Consider the following 18,902-nt stretch of genomic DNA (forward strand, 5'->3'; position numbering starts at 1 on the left):
GACATATATTTCCTCAGGTGATATTAAAAGAGAAATAGTATAAAAAATTTAATTGAGAAAAAAACAGATACAATTTTAAAAATATAAATAAAAGTTTACTTCTAGGTTTCCTTATATAAAGAATTTGTGTTCAAAAAAAGAAAATACTTGGTTTAAGTATCATATTAAACTGAATATAATTTTTAACATAATTTCAACAGTGTTAGAGATATATCTAATATCTTAATAGTCAATTAACTTTGTGACTAAGAGTAAATATTATATATGTAAATTTCATAGACTCTTCAAGTATTCCTTAATTCATGAAAAAAGTTGTTAAAAATTATATCATTGTATTATGAACTTCATGATTTGGGGATAATATAGCCCTAGTATTTATATATATATACATATATATATAAATCTACAAAGATATGTATGATTATACTTATCTTAAACTGAGGGCCTCACTGCAGCAATCACAAAAATGAAATATTCTTTATGACTTATTTAAAAAGCATGCTCCAGAAAGGCAAAAAAAGGTTTCCATTCTAATAAAACACACAGAATACCTAATACCATGCAGTAACATAAAACAAAAGTAAATACTGTGTCTAATCCCACATCCATCTTTCCAAAACATCAACAAACTATGCTACTGTGTTCTACTTTATATATAAAAATCTTTAAATACACCTCAGATTTCTTTGTTATTTCTTTATCTGTTTTGTCTAACTCAAATTGTACATTCCCTGAGTTCACAGAAGACATAAGATTGAAAAATACTTCTCTAAAACAGTAATTTACAATAGTGGGTAAGCATTAAAATCAGTAGATGCTTTAATAAATACAGATACTGGAGCCCTAGGCTAGACCTAATGGACAAAGTCTTTGGGGATGGAGCCCACGCACCTATAGTTTACAGAGCTCCATGGGCAATTCTCATGCACAGTCAAGGCTGAGAACCACAAAAAAGAAAGGCTATAAAAAGCTGCCTAGAAGCAGAAAATGTTAAAGCTGAATAGGCCCTTAAAGATCATTTAATCAACTCATTTTCCAGAGTATGAATTTGAAATCGTGAGATGGTAAGTAAATTGTCCAAGATCACATAGCTATTAATGCCAGGAAGAGAACCAGGTCTACTGGCAGGCAGACTAGTGCTCTTTACATCACACAAGGCTGCCTTCTCCACTTGGGAAGAAGAAATGGTATTCATTCTTGATTATGCCACAAGATTAAACAGTATCATAGCATTCATATAGCAAATTCTCAGGGAAATGTGATTAAAAAAAAAAAAAACTTATCTCCTTTGGAAAAAATGGTGAAAAAAGGATCTAAACTGGAAAGCTGTTTTGATGTATAAAGGAGCTGAATAATTATAAAGTGCCTGGAAAAGGCACTCAACAAATGTTACCCCCTTTCAACACCACAACCTCCTCCCCCTTCCTTTTTGATTCTACATCAAGACATCTTCCCAGCTCTCAACTATGTCCCTTTTTATATTGTTTCTCCTAATTGGCAATGCCCTTTGACCTCTTCTTCAATGATGCTCATAAATTTCTCCAAGGCCCAGTTGAAGATGTGCCTTCTAAGAAATCTTCTGAACTAACTTACCCTATTCTAATTATTGTTTTGTCCTTCATTATCTAAATTGCTTATACTTTTAAATCATATACTTGCTTATACCTTCTTTTGAAGCTTTGTAATTATAATTACTTCCTAGTTGCTTTGTATGTTTTTATTTTCTTCCATAATTAGAACATAAGCTATCAGTGGACTAGAATATTAGCTCCCCAAAGACAAGGATACTGGTCTGTTTTGTTTACTGATAGATTGCAGGCACCTAAAACAATGTCAGGAACATAGAAGGTGCTCAATAAATACTTGTGGTGACTGAACAAACAGGCAAAGATTATTTTTTCTTCTATTCATGAATCGCTCCGACATAAAGACACAGATATGAAACATTAAACATTCTGAAAAAAACAAAGATAGATATGCTTGTACTTTAGAAAATTCACAGAAGTTTTTAAAATTAATAAAGCTATAATAGATGAATCAACTCACTGGCTACAAGAAATCATTTAGCTTCTTCATTACATACTCTCAGTGATTCACTGGATATATACTGGCAGCTGATACACAGACGGTAAAGGCTTTAATTAAGACCTAGAGTTTGAAATCCCCTTCCTATGGTAAAGAACTGCTTAACTTTGTTCTCTTTTAAAACTCTGAATTAAGAAGACTCTAATGAAAAAACACTAATTTCTGGATTACTCAGGTTTCAAGTTATATAAAATAACATTACATAATTTTTCCAATACATAAGTTTAAGAGAGCAACTTTATCTTTTTAACAAACAACTTGTTTCACCCTATACATAAGTACCTGGAAGGCTGAAAACAGGATCGTACCTTTCTTGAAAATATTTTAAAAGTACAATTTTTGAGCCAAGCACATTCAATAACTATTTTTGATAGTGATAATTTTACAAGTTAGCTTTCCCAAATAAGGAAACACATTAACTCTGCCCAATATTACGTTAACAACCTAAATGGGAAAAGAATTTGAAAAAGAACAGATACATGTACATGTATAACTGAATCACTTTGCTGTACACCTGAAACTAACACAACATCGTTAATCAACTATACTCCAATGTAAAATAAAAAGTTAAAAAATAAAAAAATTTTAATTTTTAATTTAAAAAAATTCTACCCCCCCAAAATTACCTGCTTTTTAGCTTATGTAATTTAATCAAAATTTAAAAATCCAGCTACCCTATATATAGGACTGTACAAAGAATACATCAACATGGTTAGGCATTCAGTGACAAAACAGAATTGTGAAGGGTCAATATTTTTTTCTATTCATTTTAAGCCATATACCTCTACACATATGAAAAGATAACAGTGATAATCAGAATGCATTAAAAAACATGGCTGATTACATAATCTCAGAGGTCTTAGCTACTATGCTTTTGCTATTTTTCAACTGTCCAACTACAGGACAATTGAATGATTAGAAAACTCTAGTCTAAGTAAGTGAATTACACTGAGTGAGATTATATTGTATAGTGGAATGAATGGGCTTTGGAGTCAGACTGGGGCTCATATCCCAAGTCTTTCATCTCCTACCTGTTTGATCACAGGCAAAATGTTTAACTTCTCTGAGACTCAGTTTATCTATAAAATGGGCATAATAATTTCTCTCTTGCAGAGTTATGATGAAGATTTTAAAAGATAGTGTATCACTCCTTTGCTTAAATCCTCCAATGATTCATTATAACTTATAAAATAAATTTCAAACTCCTTCAAAAACTACGTTTTTCCTTTCAGAGGAAGGAACCATGTTTTCTGATCTCAACATTTCTTAAAATATGCAAGCAGAAATGTCCAATAGGTAGACAAAATATAGGCTTAAAGCAGGAACACAAGTAAGGGAAGACAACAGACAAGCAAAGTTCAGCATCATCAAGCATCCAGATCACAAATTTACTCAAAGACTGCTATCTTTGTAATTTGGATATACCAGTCTTTCTTCCTCCTACCTAATATCACTGTCATGGGGTTACTTATTAATCCCTGCTTAACGGATATTTTCGCAGTAATGAGCTAAAACAATTTTTCAAATACCCTAGGACAAGTAAACTCCTTACCACTCTCCTCCCTTAGCATATCACAAGTTTTCTAATATTACAAATATGGTGATTTCAGCTTCTGTTTTAAGTAGTCCATTAAATTGTTAACCCTTGCGTTTATCTCCTACTTCTAAAGTAATTCTTTATTATTGGCCGGACACTAAAATTTAGCACGTTCCAAGTGGAAGCTCGACTCTAGTTACTTACTTCCAGACTCAACCTTAACTCTCTCTCAGGTTTTTCTCCCACGTGTTGATGCCACTGTTTCCTCCACCAGAGAGTAAGCTCCTCTAAAGGTGGGAACCATATTACATCATCTATTCCCATACCACTTAGCCTACCATCTCCAAAAAATCTATGCCACTTGCACATACACATATTCAATAGTTTCTTTGTTTTGTTTTGTCTTAATTCTCTATTTCCTAAAAGTCAAATAATTAAAACTAATTTGTGGCCTATCCTAGCTACCATTTACTGAATACTTCACTATGTATCACTCTGTATTTTTTTAATCTACAAAATATCATCATATTTTATCAACTCTAAAATATCACAGACTTAATTTTAGAGGTGTTAAAATGTGAAAAATAGTAAATGGTGACTATGAGGAGCCACTGATTAGAAGACATATTCCATTTTCAGAGATCTGAAAACACAAGGAAAAAATGTACAAGAAAGTGCTTATAAACTTTGTCCTACATTAATACCTGTTAAACAGGTTAGTTACCTGTTGCAATCCCCAGTAACTGGGGGAGAAATGGATCAAAAGCCAGCTGCTTTAACTACTTCCTCTCCATTAAGTAAAATATGTACATATGCAATATGTGTTGATATGCTCAGATTACTTGCAAAACTGTCTTGCATACATTTATTTCCCCAAACTTTTTATAAAAGAAGATAAAGTTCAAAAGTTCACTGACCACCTCCATGAAAAATTTCATAGCAATAACTAAAATCTAGAATTCATTTTGACACATTTTAGGCAAATAAATATGTCTGACTTTATTAATGGGAATGTTTTCTTCTCTCAAAATGGCACCACATACTGTAGTTTGTTGAGAATACAAAGAGATGAATTAAGTATTTTTCATAGACAAAATATATATTACAAATTAATACCAAAGTAATTTGCCAATATATGTACAATTAAACATTTAAAGACATATAATTTCCAAATGACTGTGCATTTTCACCTAACAAGCAGATATATCGACTGATAAATTTTATAATCACACAATAATACAGTTTCAAGTGTTTAGGGTATTGAATTATATATATATTACATTAAATAACACAGAACTTGATTCCAGAATAAAAAGCACTGTATTTTTATCCATAAATATTTGCTAGTAGGATAGAAAAGGGAACATGGCAATGTGACATTATATTCAACCTCAACCTAAGGATATCTTAGTAAGGGAGTGAATAAAGAAAAAGCAGACAGAGTGGGTAATTAGGCCAGTAATAATTTGGTAATGAAAATTTATTTCAGGTAGTAGATTTTTCTTTTTTTTAAGAATTGGTAGGAGTATTTAGAAAAGTCTAAACTTAGACTCTATCACAATTGAGCCTCAGCTATAAGAAAGAACAGACTAAATTCCATTTCTCTCCCTCCCTTCGCCCTTCCTTCTGTGATAAATATCAACATTTCAAATTATTTTATGCTAGGAAAGAAGTATCACATCTGTAGAACATAAAATAGGAAGAAAGAAAGAAGTATGGGATTATGTTCAATAAATATATATATATTTGCAGAAGTTATTATTAAATGTCATTTTCTTTTAAGAGTGAAAACAATTGGTAACCAAAGATTAAAAGGCTCAGAAATTTATATTCAACCCAAGATCTGGTTCTAACATGACTTAACTGAAATAGATTTGTAGATGAGATTTACTCAATACTTTGCACATCAGGTATTCTCAATTTGTTAAAAAAGTATACTATGAATTAAGAATTAATAATTGTATCAAAATTCTCATCTTACTTCTCCATTTCTTAACGTTGTGATGGCTCCTCTTGCTACACCCATTCTAAATAGTGTTTCTGTGGCCTGTGAATGTAAAAAAAGCAAAAATATATCATCTGTAATCTGTATTCAACTGTACATCCCAACCCCAAAATGCAAAACATTCAACCCCTTACGTTTTTTAGGAACTTCTAGAGAAGCATCAATAAGGCACCATAAGCTCTACATTATACTCTAGAAATATCATTTTCAGAATATTTTAATGCAATAAAGAGCCCAAACTGAAATATTTCAAAAGTTATTTTGATCTGCTATTATCACTAAATGCCTATAGTTTCAAATTAGCACACTTAAATAAGTTTAAAACTTAGTTTGGTTAACAAAGATTAAATAAAAATTTAGTACTTGAATTCAATTCAGAAATTATCATTTATTCTGACTTTTAGTTTCCATCTGATTTCAGTCCAAATCACTTGACTGGTACTGAAATACTGACAGAAGATGAAGTAATTCAGTGATGTCATATATTAAATAATACCTGAAAAGACTTAATACTTTCTATACACTAACAATGAACAATCCTAAAAGGAACCTAAGAATTTTGTTTATAATAGCACCAAAAAAAAAGAAAAAAAGTTAAAATTAAAGGCATAGGAATAAATTTAACCAGAGAAGCAAAAGACTTGTTCATTGAAAACTATAAAACACTGCTGAAAGAGATCTAAAAACATATAAATAAATGGAAAGACATCCTGTGTTTATGAATTGGAAGACGTAATATTGTTAAGATGTCAATACTATCCAAAATGATCTATAGAGTCAATGCTATTCCCACTAAAATCCCAATGACTTCTTTACAGAAATACAAAAATCCATCCTAAAATTCATATGGAACCCAAAAGACCCCAAATAGCCAAAATAATTTGAAAAAGAGGAACAAGGTTGGAGGACTCACACCTTCTGATTTCAAAACTTACTTTAAAGCTACAGTAATCATAAAGATATGTCATAAAGACAGACGTATAGGCCAATGAAATAGGAGAGAGCCTGAAATAAACCCTTGTATACGGTCTAATGATATTCTATAAAGGTACTGGGACCATTCTGTGGAGAAAGGACAGTCTTCTTAACAAATGATGCTGGGAAAATACCTGCAAAAGTATGAAGCTGAACCCTTACCTTATACCATACACAAAAATTAACTCAAAAGAGATCAAAGACTAAATGTAAGAGTTAAAACTATAAAACTCTTAGAAGAAAACACATTGTTTTCCATTCATGATTTGGTGTCTGATGAGGACCTGCTTCCTGGTTACTATAGATGATTTTACATGACTATCTTGTTTGCATCCTGACATGGCAGAGAACAAAGAGAAGCAAGCTCTCTCTGCACTCTTACAAGGGAACTAATCCCATTCATAAGGGCTCCTCATCTAATCCTAATTACCTCCCAAAGGCCCCACCTCCTAATACCATAACACTGGGAGGAGAGGGTTTTGACATGAATTTTGGGGAACACAAATATTCAGTCCATAACAGGAGTATTCCAGTCAGAATGGGCAGTAAGTACAAAGACCAGTAGGTAGGATCATGTTTGGTACGTTCAGAGACAAGTAAGATGGCACATGAGGCTGAAAGAAAAAGATTACATGAGAGCCTGATTGAGAAAAGAGAAGATGCAAGTTCCTCTGTTCAATATGTCTTTTATTTTTCAATCTGGTATAAGAGGAATGCATTTCCAACCTTTATTAATTGAAAATATAATTCAAAGCATGCTCTACTAAACAAATTTTTAAGAATTAGTATATGAACAACAAAAAAAGAGAGAATTTAAATGTAAAAAGTGAATGCATCTAAAGAAATGCAGAGTGAAGAAGGGATAAGAAACTAGAGGAAACTGTAAGGAAACTGATATACGTGTACAAAATCAGTGTGACCAGTGTAACATAAATAGCAGTGTAAACATATTAATTTAGTTATAAGGAAGCAAATAACAGAAGAAGTAAAGAAAAAGTTACAAGCAGCTGCCTCTGGGTTGTGGGACTCAGGCAGTGGAACAAGTAAATAAGAGTATTACTCTTTTTCTACTAGTTTGCAGCATACTATTTGACGGTTTAAACTACTTGTAAATCCCTGATCAAAAGTTTTTTTTTAACTTTTAAAGGAATAAGTAATCCCTAGTATCCAGTTTTGCAAAGAGGTCAAATAGTTTACAATTTTAATAGAGTGGTGTATGTAAGAACATAGTTGAGGACTGAGTAAGAGGATATAAAGTCAAACAGTGTTGAGTCAACTCTTTCAAAAAGTTTCACAATAAAAGTGAGGAATGAGACTGAGTTGTTGCCAGAAAGAGCAGAGTTGAGAGAAAATTGACAACAGGATATTTTGAGGATAAAAGATTTAGACAAGTTTTTACTGGCTTAGTAGAAGTAGTCAGTAAGATGGAAGAAGTTACAGACACAGGAAGGACAATGGATCCTGACCGAAGGGCATTCCTGTAGAAGACGGTTAAGAGCACACAGAGCAATCTGTTAGCTATGTTACACGGGAGATGGTCCAGATATAGGTAAATGCTTTCCTTCCCTCTCTCTTTCCCTCTCTGAATTAGGAGACAGGATTAGAAAAAGGAGGGGCGTGGGGTTGGTGTTTGATATCTACGTGCTGTTAGAAAATGAAAAAACGTTTAGGATAAACACTGCTAAATTTGTGATTGCAGCACAACATGAATATGATTCCAATGCATAATTCACAGAGGGTTAAAATAGGCCACTAATGGGGAGGAAGAAAGGTTATTCATATATGCAAACAAAAAACAAGCGGTAAATGAATGACTTTGCTATGACAGAATTTAACTAAAGCATATACAACTAGATTTTGAAAGAATTTAGATGTTGAAAGAATTATTTACAGAAATCTTTAATAAAGGAAAAGAGGGGGTGTGCTCAGAGCAGGGGGTCTGAAGAAATGGCTCGTCTGTTTACAACACACCCGACAGGAATCAGGGTTCATTGTGACAAGGGGCACAAAACTTGTGGCCTTCCTATGAACATATACCCAACATGTAAAAAAAAAAAAAAAAAAAAAAAAAAAGGAAAAGAATTTCTCACCACTGATACCCCGCATTTTTTTCTATTCTTAATGATAGGTACATTAAATTACATCTTCCATCTTCCTGTTTCTTTTTAAACTTTATTTAATCTAGTGATGTGATTAATAAGAGTCCTCAGCTAGGTCAGGTTAGTTACTGTATATATTTGAGGACCAAAAGGGGAAGAAAGGCAGAGGCAACAAGCACTTGGGATGAAATACACAGCTTCTCCTCTAAACCACATCAAACTACTTACTCTTTTGTGTCTCAAAAACCTGAGGCAGTTTGAAGATCTAATTCTTCTTCTGCACTTTCTCCAGTAGGAAAAGAATACCAAATTCAATCTTTTGTTTCCAACTAAATTGATTTATTTCATGAGCTCTTCCCAGCAACATGTTTAAGGATGTCTCATTCTAACAGCACTCTGTCAGTTCAGCTCAGCTTCCTTTGATTCTATAGGAAAGCACTGGAGTGAACAACATTCTTTTGACCTCTACTAAAGAGATAGCTTTTAATTTACTTGTTACCCAAACAACGACTAACAAGTGTCCAAAACAATGAGATACAGGGCTAATTCTCAGCATTTTTAAATTTACCACCAGCAAATTCTTCATTGAAATTTCCCTCTCCTTGAGTTTTGATAACAACTAAAACGATTAATACTAAAAACGTTCATTAAACATCTTCTGTCAGTGGCAGGGAAAAAACCATATGTAGGTCCTCAGTTAAAAACAGGTTATCAAGAGAGACTGCTTTTAAGTAGAGTGTTAGATAAAAGTGACTTAGGAGACACGAAATCTAGATGTAAGAAATGCAAAGTTCCGGACTGGATCCTTGTGTTTTTGTGTGCAAATCAAAAAAGAGCCGGAAGGATATACAATGAATTGATAACAGTACTAATCTCTGAGTGGTTTTCTTTATTTTCTAATGTTCCATCATGCACATATACTGTTTGGTAACAATAAAAAGAAAAGTAACAATTTTTGTACACTAAAAGATAAAACAGATTTAAAACAGAATTCTGGAACAACATAAAATGTTATAATACAAGCAATACTACATTGAGTAGCTCCCAAAGTGAAAATAATCAAAAGTCAATAGAGACTCATGTTATTACAGTTTAATGCTTTTTAATGCATTAAATCAACACAAAATAAGTAAAATTAACAAGAAATATATATTTAATAGACTTTACCTTGAAAAGCAGTATGATTATAAAAACTTTAAAGCATCATATTAAAGAAAGACTTCATTGGGTTAATTTAACATGCAGTTTACAGATATAAATACAGAAGTTGTATTTAGCATATGTTTATTTCCTATTAGTCAAGCAACTAGAATTCTAGTTATCTAATTTCCACTATTTACTATCTGGGCAACCTTAGGCAGGTCATTTAAACTCTCTAAGCTCTGACCTCCTCTGTAAAAAGGTGACAGCTAATATCAACCTGTTTTCCTGTGGTGGTCAATGCAGGTGTTAATGTATGTGAAAAGCTCTGTAAAGAGCTAGATAAATGGAAAATACTGAATCCAAGGTCTAGTTTAGGACTTCCTGAGATGAAAAGATGTTTCAGAAATACTAATTTTTATGTATTCCCAGCGCCTTGCAAAAAATATAACAATATAGCATAAAGATTAAGAACGCAGGTTTTAGAGACAGACTGTTTAGTTCAAATTCTAGCTTTGCCATTTGTAAGATGTGTGATCCAAACAAGCAACTTACTTCTTTGAGCTCATTAACAGAATAAGGATAACAACGGTATGGAACTCAAGGAAAAGCGTAAGCGCTCAATAAATGATAATTTTATTACTATCAATATCTTAAAGGAAATGCAGAATTCCAATTCTACCTTAAAAAGTGGTCATCAGATTGCAATTAAAAATTACATCAGATGGCAATGAAAAAGGTACTATATAAAACAGTCAACCACAATTAGCACATTATGCCATATGGCTATTTATTTATGCTAAAATTCTTGATAAGACAACCAGAAAAAAAGAAAACTTACATTATTTCAAGAAGATTAATTTAGCAAAAGTCTTCAGAAATCATATGCAATAGTCAATCCCCAGCTGCTTATCCTGGCCATAGAAGAAAAGAGATTTAAATACTGAGACTTTTCAGCACCAGCTGCTTCCCTCTTTACGATGATAAAAATACAAAGTAAAAAATAGAAAAACTGAGCATTAGCTATCTGCTTCTCACTAAAGAAGCACTGCATGTTACAAATCTAGTCATATTCTTTCAAAATACACAAACGCATTAGCATAGCAACCAAGACCTTTGTGAGGTCCGCAAACCATTCTCACTCTCTTTCCTCCAGGCAGCTGCCTACAAGCCACCCCGTTCCAGCTCATTAATTACAATTCATAACTTCAGGACCCATGCACTGCAGCAGCTACAGCACAGGGAGCAAAACCTCTGAGAGAAACTCTTTCTAGTCAGAAAACAGGGAAGAGGGGCCCAAGTGAACCAGAGAATGTGTAGGGAATTAATCCCTGGTTCGGGGGAGGGGTTCTGTCTTTTTTTTTTTTTTTCTCTTAACTCTGCCCCAAGGACAGGCCCCAATTATAAGATGAAGCAGCACCAGTGCAGGTAGTTAAAACTGGAAAATAAATTCTGTTTTTCTGGGCAAAAGCATAGGGAAAGGGGACCTCCGTAGTCCAAAGAAGAAAGGAAGAATGCCCATTATTTTTTTCACTCTTTTCTCTATTCACTTTGTCCCAACGGCAGACCCTGAAGAGTGTGTGCAGCTGTGAGAGCAGAGCAGGCAGCTACAACTCTGAGAGAAATCCTGTCTTTCTGGACAGAGGACCAGAAAGAGGAGACCCAATGAAGCAGAGAATAAAGAGGCAATCCCTGAAAGGAAGAGCTGGAAAAGCAAATCCCTTAACTAAATCTGTGTTTGAACTAGCACAAATACAGAGCTCACCCTTCATCAGCATATGCATGGAACAGACCCAAGTAGCAAAGCGAAGGCTTTCAGGGCAAAACTACAATTAAAACTACCACCCAAGTCCCAGCATGGCCCATGAGTGGCACACAGTCAGGACAGACGCAAAGCAACATAGGAAAGGCAACTGACATTGGAACTACTGCACACTGAAGACGAGACGGAACTTGCAGTCTGAATCTAACAGGTGACTGCTTACTACTAAAGAAAAAAATAATGATAAATAAATAAATAATAATAAATGTTTAAAAGATCAACACTCTCCAGAGGAGTTTAACAGGATCCAGAGTCTCACAACCTGACATTCAAAATGTCAAGGACCAATCCAAAATTACTCAACCTGAAAAGAACAAAAAATCGTTACCACATCTCAAAGAAAAGACAATCAGATGTTGAAATTACCAGACAGAGCCTGTAAAGGAGCTATTATAACTGTGTTCCATGAGGTAAGGTTAAACACACTTTCATTTTTTTTTCTTTTAATTGATTATTTTTCCATATTTATTTATAACCATCAATAGTACTGTTACTTTTTTCTTTTTTCAGTTTTTGTTTGTTTGTTTGTTTTTTAAACTTTGGGTTTATTTATTTATTTTTGGCTGTGTTGGGTCTTCGTTTCTGTGCGAGGGCTTTCTCTAGTTGCGGCAAGTGGGGGCCACTCTTCATCGCGGTGTGAGGGCCTCTCACCATTGCGGCCTTTCTTGTCGCGGAGCACAGGCTCCAGACGCGCAGGCTCAGTAATTGTGGCTCACGGGCCCAGTTGCTCCATGGCATGTGGGATCTTCCCAGACCAGGGCTCGAACCCGTGTCCACTGCATTGGCAGGCAGATTCTCAACCACTGCACCACCAGGGAAGCCCTAAACACACTTTCAATGGATGGAAAGAGAAGTTCTCAGCAGAGAAACAGAAACTTTAAAAAGTGGAACTTCTAGAACTGAAAAATACAATATCAGAAATAAAAAATTCAGTAGACGGGGGCTCCACAGCAGAATGAAGAGAAAAGAGAAAAGAATCAGTGAACTTGATGATAAATAAATAAAGATTATCCAGTCTACAGAAGAGAGAGGAAAAAAGATTGAAAACAGAAACTGAGCAGAACCCCACAGACTTGAAGGAGAATAGCAAAAGATCTAGCATTTGTATTATCAGAAACCCAGAAAGAGAGGAAAAACAGATTGACATATGTTTCTCTATATATTGATATAGAGAAGATATATGAAGAATAGCTAAAAACTTCTGAAATTTGGTGAGACAAACATTTACAGATTTAAGCTCAGTGAACCTCAAGTAAGATATGCACAAAGAAAACCATACCTAGACATATCATAAACAAAAATGCTGAAATCCAAATATAAAGAAAGGATCTTGAAAGCAGCCAAAATATATATATATATATGTATGTATATGTTATATAGTGGAACAACTATTAAAATGATTATGGATTTGCCATCAGAAACCATAAGAAACCATGGAAGCAAGAGGAGAAAATATCTTTTAAGGTTTTGAACTATAAACCCAGAATTCTATATCCAGCAAAAATATCCTTCAGGAATGAAGGCAAAATAAAGACATTCTCATGTAAAACAGACTAACAATCTGTCACCAGCAGAAATACTTTAAGGAAATGCCAAAGAAGTTTCCAGAGGCTGAAGAGAAATAATCCTAGAAATAGATCCACAGTGTATGTTCAATTGATTTTCTACAGAAGTATCAAGGTACATGGGAAAAGACTAGTCTTTTCAACCTATGGAGCTTTAACAATTGAATTTCTGAACCGAAATATATGAACTTGGACCTACACCTCACTCCATACACAAAAACTAACTTAAAATGGAACACAGACTTAAATGCTGGTGCTCAAACCAAAAAACTTATGCAAAAAAACACTGGAAAGAAACACTTTATAATTTGATTTAGGCAAATATATGATACACAGGGGGGAAAAAAGAATAAAACATTGAAGAAGAAATTCATTACGGCAGTTACTATCCAAAGATGGCCACACTAATTTAATATCCTATCCCACATGTACTTCTTAAAATGTGACATTGACTCTCCTCCATGTCATATATTCCCTGCCCTTGAACCTGGGACCTTTGAAACTACCTTGGTAATTGTAACTTAAACGTAATGAGGCAGAAATGATGCTGATTTTTAAGGCTAAATCATAATGGGCAAAATGGCTTCTGCCCGGTGTTCTCACTTTGTCTGGACATGCGCCTTTGGAGTCCTGAGCTACCAAGTAAGAAGTCCAACTACCTTTAAAAGGTAATTTTTACATAGTTTTTCACCATGCTAGAAAAACTATGTAAAAAGAGAGAGCGATGCCCCAGCTATTCCAACACACAGCTATTCAACTACTCCGAGCCAAGGTGCCATTCATGTGAGTGAGTCTTCAGATGATTCCAGCCTTTAGCTTTCAAGGTGTACCAGCCAATGTCAAGGAGAACAGTCATAGGCTATTCCAGGCAAGCCCTTCCCAAACTGCAGATTCATGCAAAGTAAATACTATTGTTATTTTTAGCCACTAAACTTTGAGTAGTTTGTTACACAGCATCAGATAACCATACATTGATAAAAATGTGCCTTTAATAAAAATTAAAGGCCTTTTGCTCTTGAAAGACTCAGCTGAGAAAATGAAAAAGCAAACCACAGACTCACAGAAACTATCTGCAAAAATATATCTGACAAAGCACTTGCATTCAGAATATATAAATAATTCTTACAAATCAAAAATGACATATAACCAAACAAATTAAAATGAGCAAAATATGTCAACAGACCCTTCATCCAAAGAAAAAAGATATGTATACCCATACATATAGTATATTCATTTATAATATGTATGCATGCACATATGTGTGTATATATTGTGTATGTACATATACACTCATAAACACACAACATACATATATACATGAATGGGCAAAAAGTCAACAGAAAGATGTTCAACATCATTAACTTTTACGGAAATGCAAATTAAAACGACAAATAGATACTACTACACATGCACAAAAATGGCTAAAAATACTAGAAAGAATAACAACAGCAAGTGATAGTGGGAATATGGAGCTACTAGAACTCTCATATGTTGCTGGTGGGAACACAAAATGGTACAGTCGCTTTGGAAAACAGCTGGGCAGTTTTCTATGAAGTTAAACATAAACTTACCATAAGACCCAGCAATTCTATCCCTAGGTATCTACCAAAGATAAATGAAAACATATGTCCATTTGTATGAATTGTAGAAAAGCCAAAATTACAGTGACAGAGAGCTTATCAGTGACTGCTTGGGACCCGAGAGATATGGGGGGAGGGAACTGACTGCAAAGGAAAAAGTGAGACTTTTTTAGGGAAGAAATTCTGTTTGATTATGGTTGTAGTCACATAACTATAAACATCTGTCAAAACTCATCAAACTGTACACTTAAAACAGGTGATAATCATTAAATATAAAGCTGTTTAAAAAAAAAAAAACGCACACCTGTCCCTCTCCCCAGAGCAGTTCCCAACTAATTGGTAACTTAATCATCACCAACCATTAGGAAAAACCTGGGTACTACTCTAATGACAAATTTCATAGGAAGAATACATACATGCTTTAGATACAGATTTCATCTCAAATTCATATAAACTGGGGGCACAGGTAGAGGATGACCAAAGCAGAAGAAAATTAGCAATAACACTAAAGCCAACAATAAATGCAAGAGATGAATAATCTAGGAAAGATACAGTCTGTATGTCACACTCAGAGGAAGACTTAGGGATCCAGGAAGAGTAAATTGTTATGAAAACTCCACATTCCACACAAAATTCTACATTATCACCATTTAGGAACCACTGCCTTATTATACACTTAACTTGGTAATTACGGAAAGTAAGTACTATATATACAACTGGGCAACTGGCAAACAAAAATCACCAATCTCACCTTCACTTGCAGATGAATGTTCTTGTACCTGTGTTTTCCATCCACTCTTTGCCCAAGCAGAAACTTGAGTCATCCGTGAATCTTTCTTTTCTCTCAACAACCTATAATACTTGTTATGAGTAATACTTATTATAGCATTTTACTTATAATACTTATTAGAGTATAATACTTATTAGAGTAATTACCTATTCATCTAAAATTCTCACTAGACCATAGGCTATATTTTACTCATCATTACACCCCTAGCATCTAACGCCTCAGAAACACTTAATTGTTCAATGAATGCAAGAATTAAGAACTAATGAATAAGTAGTTATTTGGACTATGTCAAGTAAGCACTTATTTATTGATAGTTTGGGGGTATGTGCTTTACCAAGGTGTGAAGAAATATGTCCCAAACTATATTATAACAATTTCAAATGCTGAATGTATAACTCATTAACCTTTCATGTTAATGAAATCAACTTGATCTTTTTAGACATCACAAATGTCATAATCTGTTTTCATTCACTACACAGGAAATATGCATTACATATGGAGACAATGGACGTTAGCAATGGTTTTAAGGTTACAAAGAATGTTACTTCTGTTTATAGATGCGAGTTGGTTTAAGTTATCCAGAGATTTAAACAATAAGCAGATGGTTTGTTTCCAAATTGATAGCAGTCATCCGGCTCTAAAGAAGAGTATACTTTTGTAAATACATGTTCTGTCATGTTCTATCCAATGTGACATGGTGAAATAATGTACTATGTTATGTTCTGCTTTTCCTCTTTGAACATAATAAAACTTAAGAAAAGCATGGATTTTCCCCCCCACAATGTTATCTTCTTAGACTTAGAGTCAAAACAAACTAAGAAAGGATAACAACAAACAAAAATAAACCCACAAATGCTGAGATTTAGAGGTAGATTTCAATTCTGTTTCAAAACAAAATAAGAGTTGAGTCACTCAGAGTTTTCTCAATCATTAAATGGTGATATTAAATATAACAATTGAGAGTGTTTAACTTAAAATTTGAGAGTGGGGAATAAAGAATTATATCTAAATTTGATTTTTTCATTTCATTAGCATATAAAATATTTTTAAGTAGGCAAGATTAGCATACGTAATAATCATTAGATGATTATACAACATCCCTCCACTTCCTTCAATTCCCTCCTCTATTCTAAAAAGATGCTGATTTTGTTTAGGTAATCTACCTTCTTTTACAAGGCTATTAACTAAATCAGTAATGTCAATCCCATTCCTCTTGCCAGTGATTTTTTTAGATACAGGCATATGACATCAGAGATAAAGAAGGCAATTCCATAATATTAAAGAGGTCAATTCATCAAGAGGACATAATAAACTTAAATGTTTATGGATCTAAAAACAGATATTCAAAGCATATGAGTCAAAAATTGATACAACTGGGACTTCCCTGGTGGCGCAGTGGTTACGCATCTGCCTGCCAATGCAGGGGACATGGATTCGATCCCTGGTCCGGGAAGATCCCACATGCCACGGAGCAACTAAGCCCGTGCGTCACAACTACTGAGCCTGTGTTCTAGAGCCCGCGAGCCACAACTACTGAGCCCGCGTGCCACAACTACTGAAGCCCGCGCACCTAGAGCCCATGCTCCACAACAAGAGAAGCCACCGCAATGAGAAGCCTGCACACCACAACGAAGAGTAGTCCCTGCTTGCTGCAACTAGAGAAAGACTGAGCGCAGCAACGAAGACCCAACGCAGCCAAAAAGTAAGTTAATTAATTAATTTTTTTAAAAAAATCAAGCAATGTAATTCACCATACTAAACTAAAAAAGAAAACTACACGATCATCTCTAGAGATATGGAAAAAACATCTGATATAAACATCTATTCCTGATAATAAAAACTAGGAACAGAAAGGGACGATCTCAAACGAAAAAGGGCATCTACAAAAAATCTATAGCTAGCATATTTAAGGGTGAAAAGATTGAATACATTCCCCCTAAGATCAGGAATAAAGCAAGATATCAGCTCGATTTCTATTCAATATTATAGTGGAAGTCCTAGCCAGTGCAATAACACAAGGAAAAGATATAAAAGGGATCCAGATTACAAAGGAAGAAGTAAAATTTTCTTTATTTCTCCACATGACATTCTAATAATAGCTAAAAACCCAATAAACAACTTTTCCATTTTAGAAAAGGCAAAACTATAAAGACAGTGAAAAGATCAGTGGTTGCAAGGGACTAATGAATAGGAAATTCACAGGGGATTTTCAGGGCAGTGAAACTATTCTACATGATACTGTAATCATGGATATATGACGTTATGCATTTGTCAAAACCCATAGAACTGTACAACAGAAAGAGTGTACCCTAGGGTAAACTATGGGTTCTAGTTAAAAATAATGTATCAATATAGGCTCATCAACTGTAACAAATGTGCCACACTAATGAGATGTTAATAATAGGGGAAAAGGGAAGGGGAGAATGTGGGAACTATCTGTACTCTCTGTTCAATTTTTCTATAAACCTAAAACTGCTCTGAAAATTAAGTCTAGTTTTAAAAAGTATATAGGTACAAACTAAAAAGAAAATGAAAGGTCATATACCAAGGTAAAAAATAAAAGAAAAAACTCTTTAACAAAACTAAATTAGAAATAGCACCTCTTTTACAACCAAATTAATTTAATAAAAAACCAAAATATGAGTGAAGTTAGATGACAATGTGAATTTAAACTCATTTAAAACATCTAACAGTTACTCATTCCATACTAGAGTATTAAGAGTCATTAACAGCGACTATAATAGCCAGATATGCAGTCCAATCTCTACAGGCCATGAAAAGGACAGTAAGGAGAGAAGGGGCAAAAACAGAAGGAGGAATTGCAAATATGGAAGCCCATTCCCTTTCCATGATGTCAGGATTTCAGTCAGATGATTTCCAAAATATCAGTAGAACATTAAAGAGTTATGTCCTAACATCCAATCTGTTCATCTAAGTCTTCCCAGAAAAAATTAGAAATAGAAACTGTATGTCCTTTACCACCATCACTACCATCATTATCATGAAATTTATTGACAAACATAAAAGCAAAAGGTCAATGAACCAAAAATCGTAGAGTAGTAGGATTTAAATAGCCTGAGTTCTGGATGACATCACTGAATCCTGGAACTGCTACTCTCGAGACTCCTTGTAATTTATTTTAAAATTAAATGTACTTATACTTTAAGTCACTTGCAGATGGGTATCCAGCTAATTGCATCCAAATAAATCTATAAGCCTAGTGAAGAACTTGCCTCAGAATTTGTTAAAATGAAATCTTTATCTCGGAGTGAAACTCTGGATTTATTTATCAATCCTTAAATAC

General features: G+C 34.0%; 1 protein-coding gene and 1 non-coding gene across 3 annotated transcripts in view; one reads left to right on the forward strand and one right to left on the reverse strand.

Annotated features, from left to right (window-relative positions):
• Positions 1–18,902, reverse strand: part of TMEM135 (transmembrane protein 135) — a 249,740-nt gene that overhangs the window by 131,306 nt on the left and 99,532 nt on the right. Inside the window, exon 5 of one of the 2 annotated variants that reach the window (XM_068555924.1) lies at positions 5,604–5,669. The exons of the other annotated variant lie outside the window; for it this stretch is intronic. Coding sequence (XP_068412025.1) covers positions 5,604–5,669 — 66 coding nt within the window. The remainder of the gene's footprint in view (positions 1–5,603; positions 5,670–18,902) is intronic. 2 annotated transcript variants of the gene reach the window in all.
• LOC137772745 (small nucleolar RNA SNORA11) lies at positions 8,519–8,648 on the forward strand. Its single transcript, XR_011075549.1, has one exon. It is a non-coding gene; the product is annotated as a small nucleolar RNA SNORA11 (small nucleolar RNA).

The sequence above is a fragment of the Eschrichtius robustus genome, chromosome 11, assembly GCF_028021215.1.
Source record: "Eschrichtius robustus isolate mEscRob2 chromosome 11, mEscRob2.pri, whole genome shotgun sequence".
Classification (NCBI taxonomy): Eukaryota; Metazoa; Chordata; class Mammalia; order Artiodactyla; family Eschrichtiidae; genus Eschrichtius; species Eschrichtius robustus.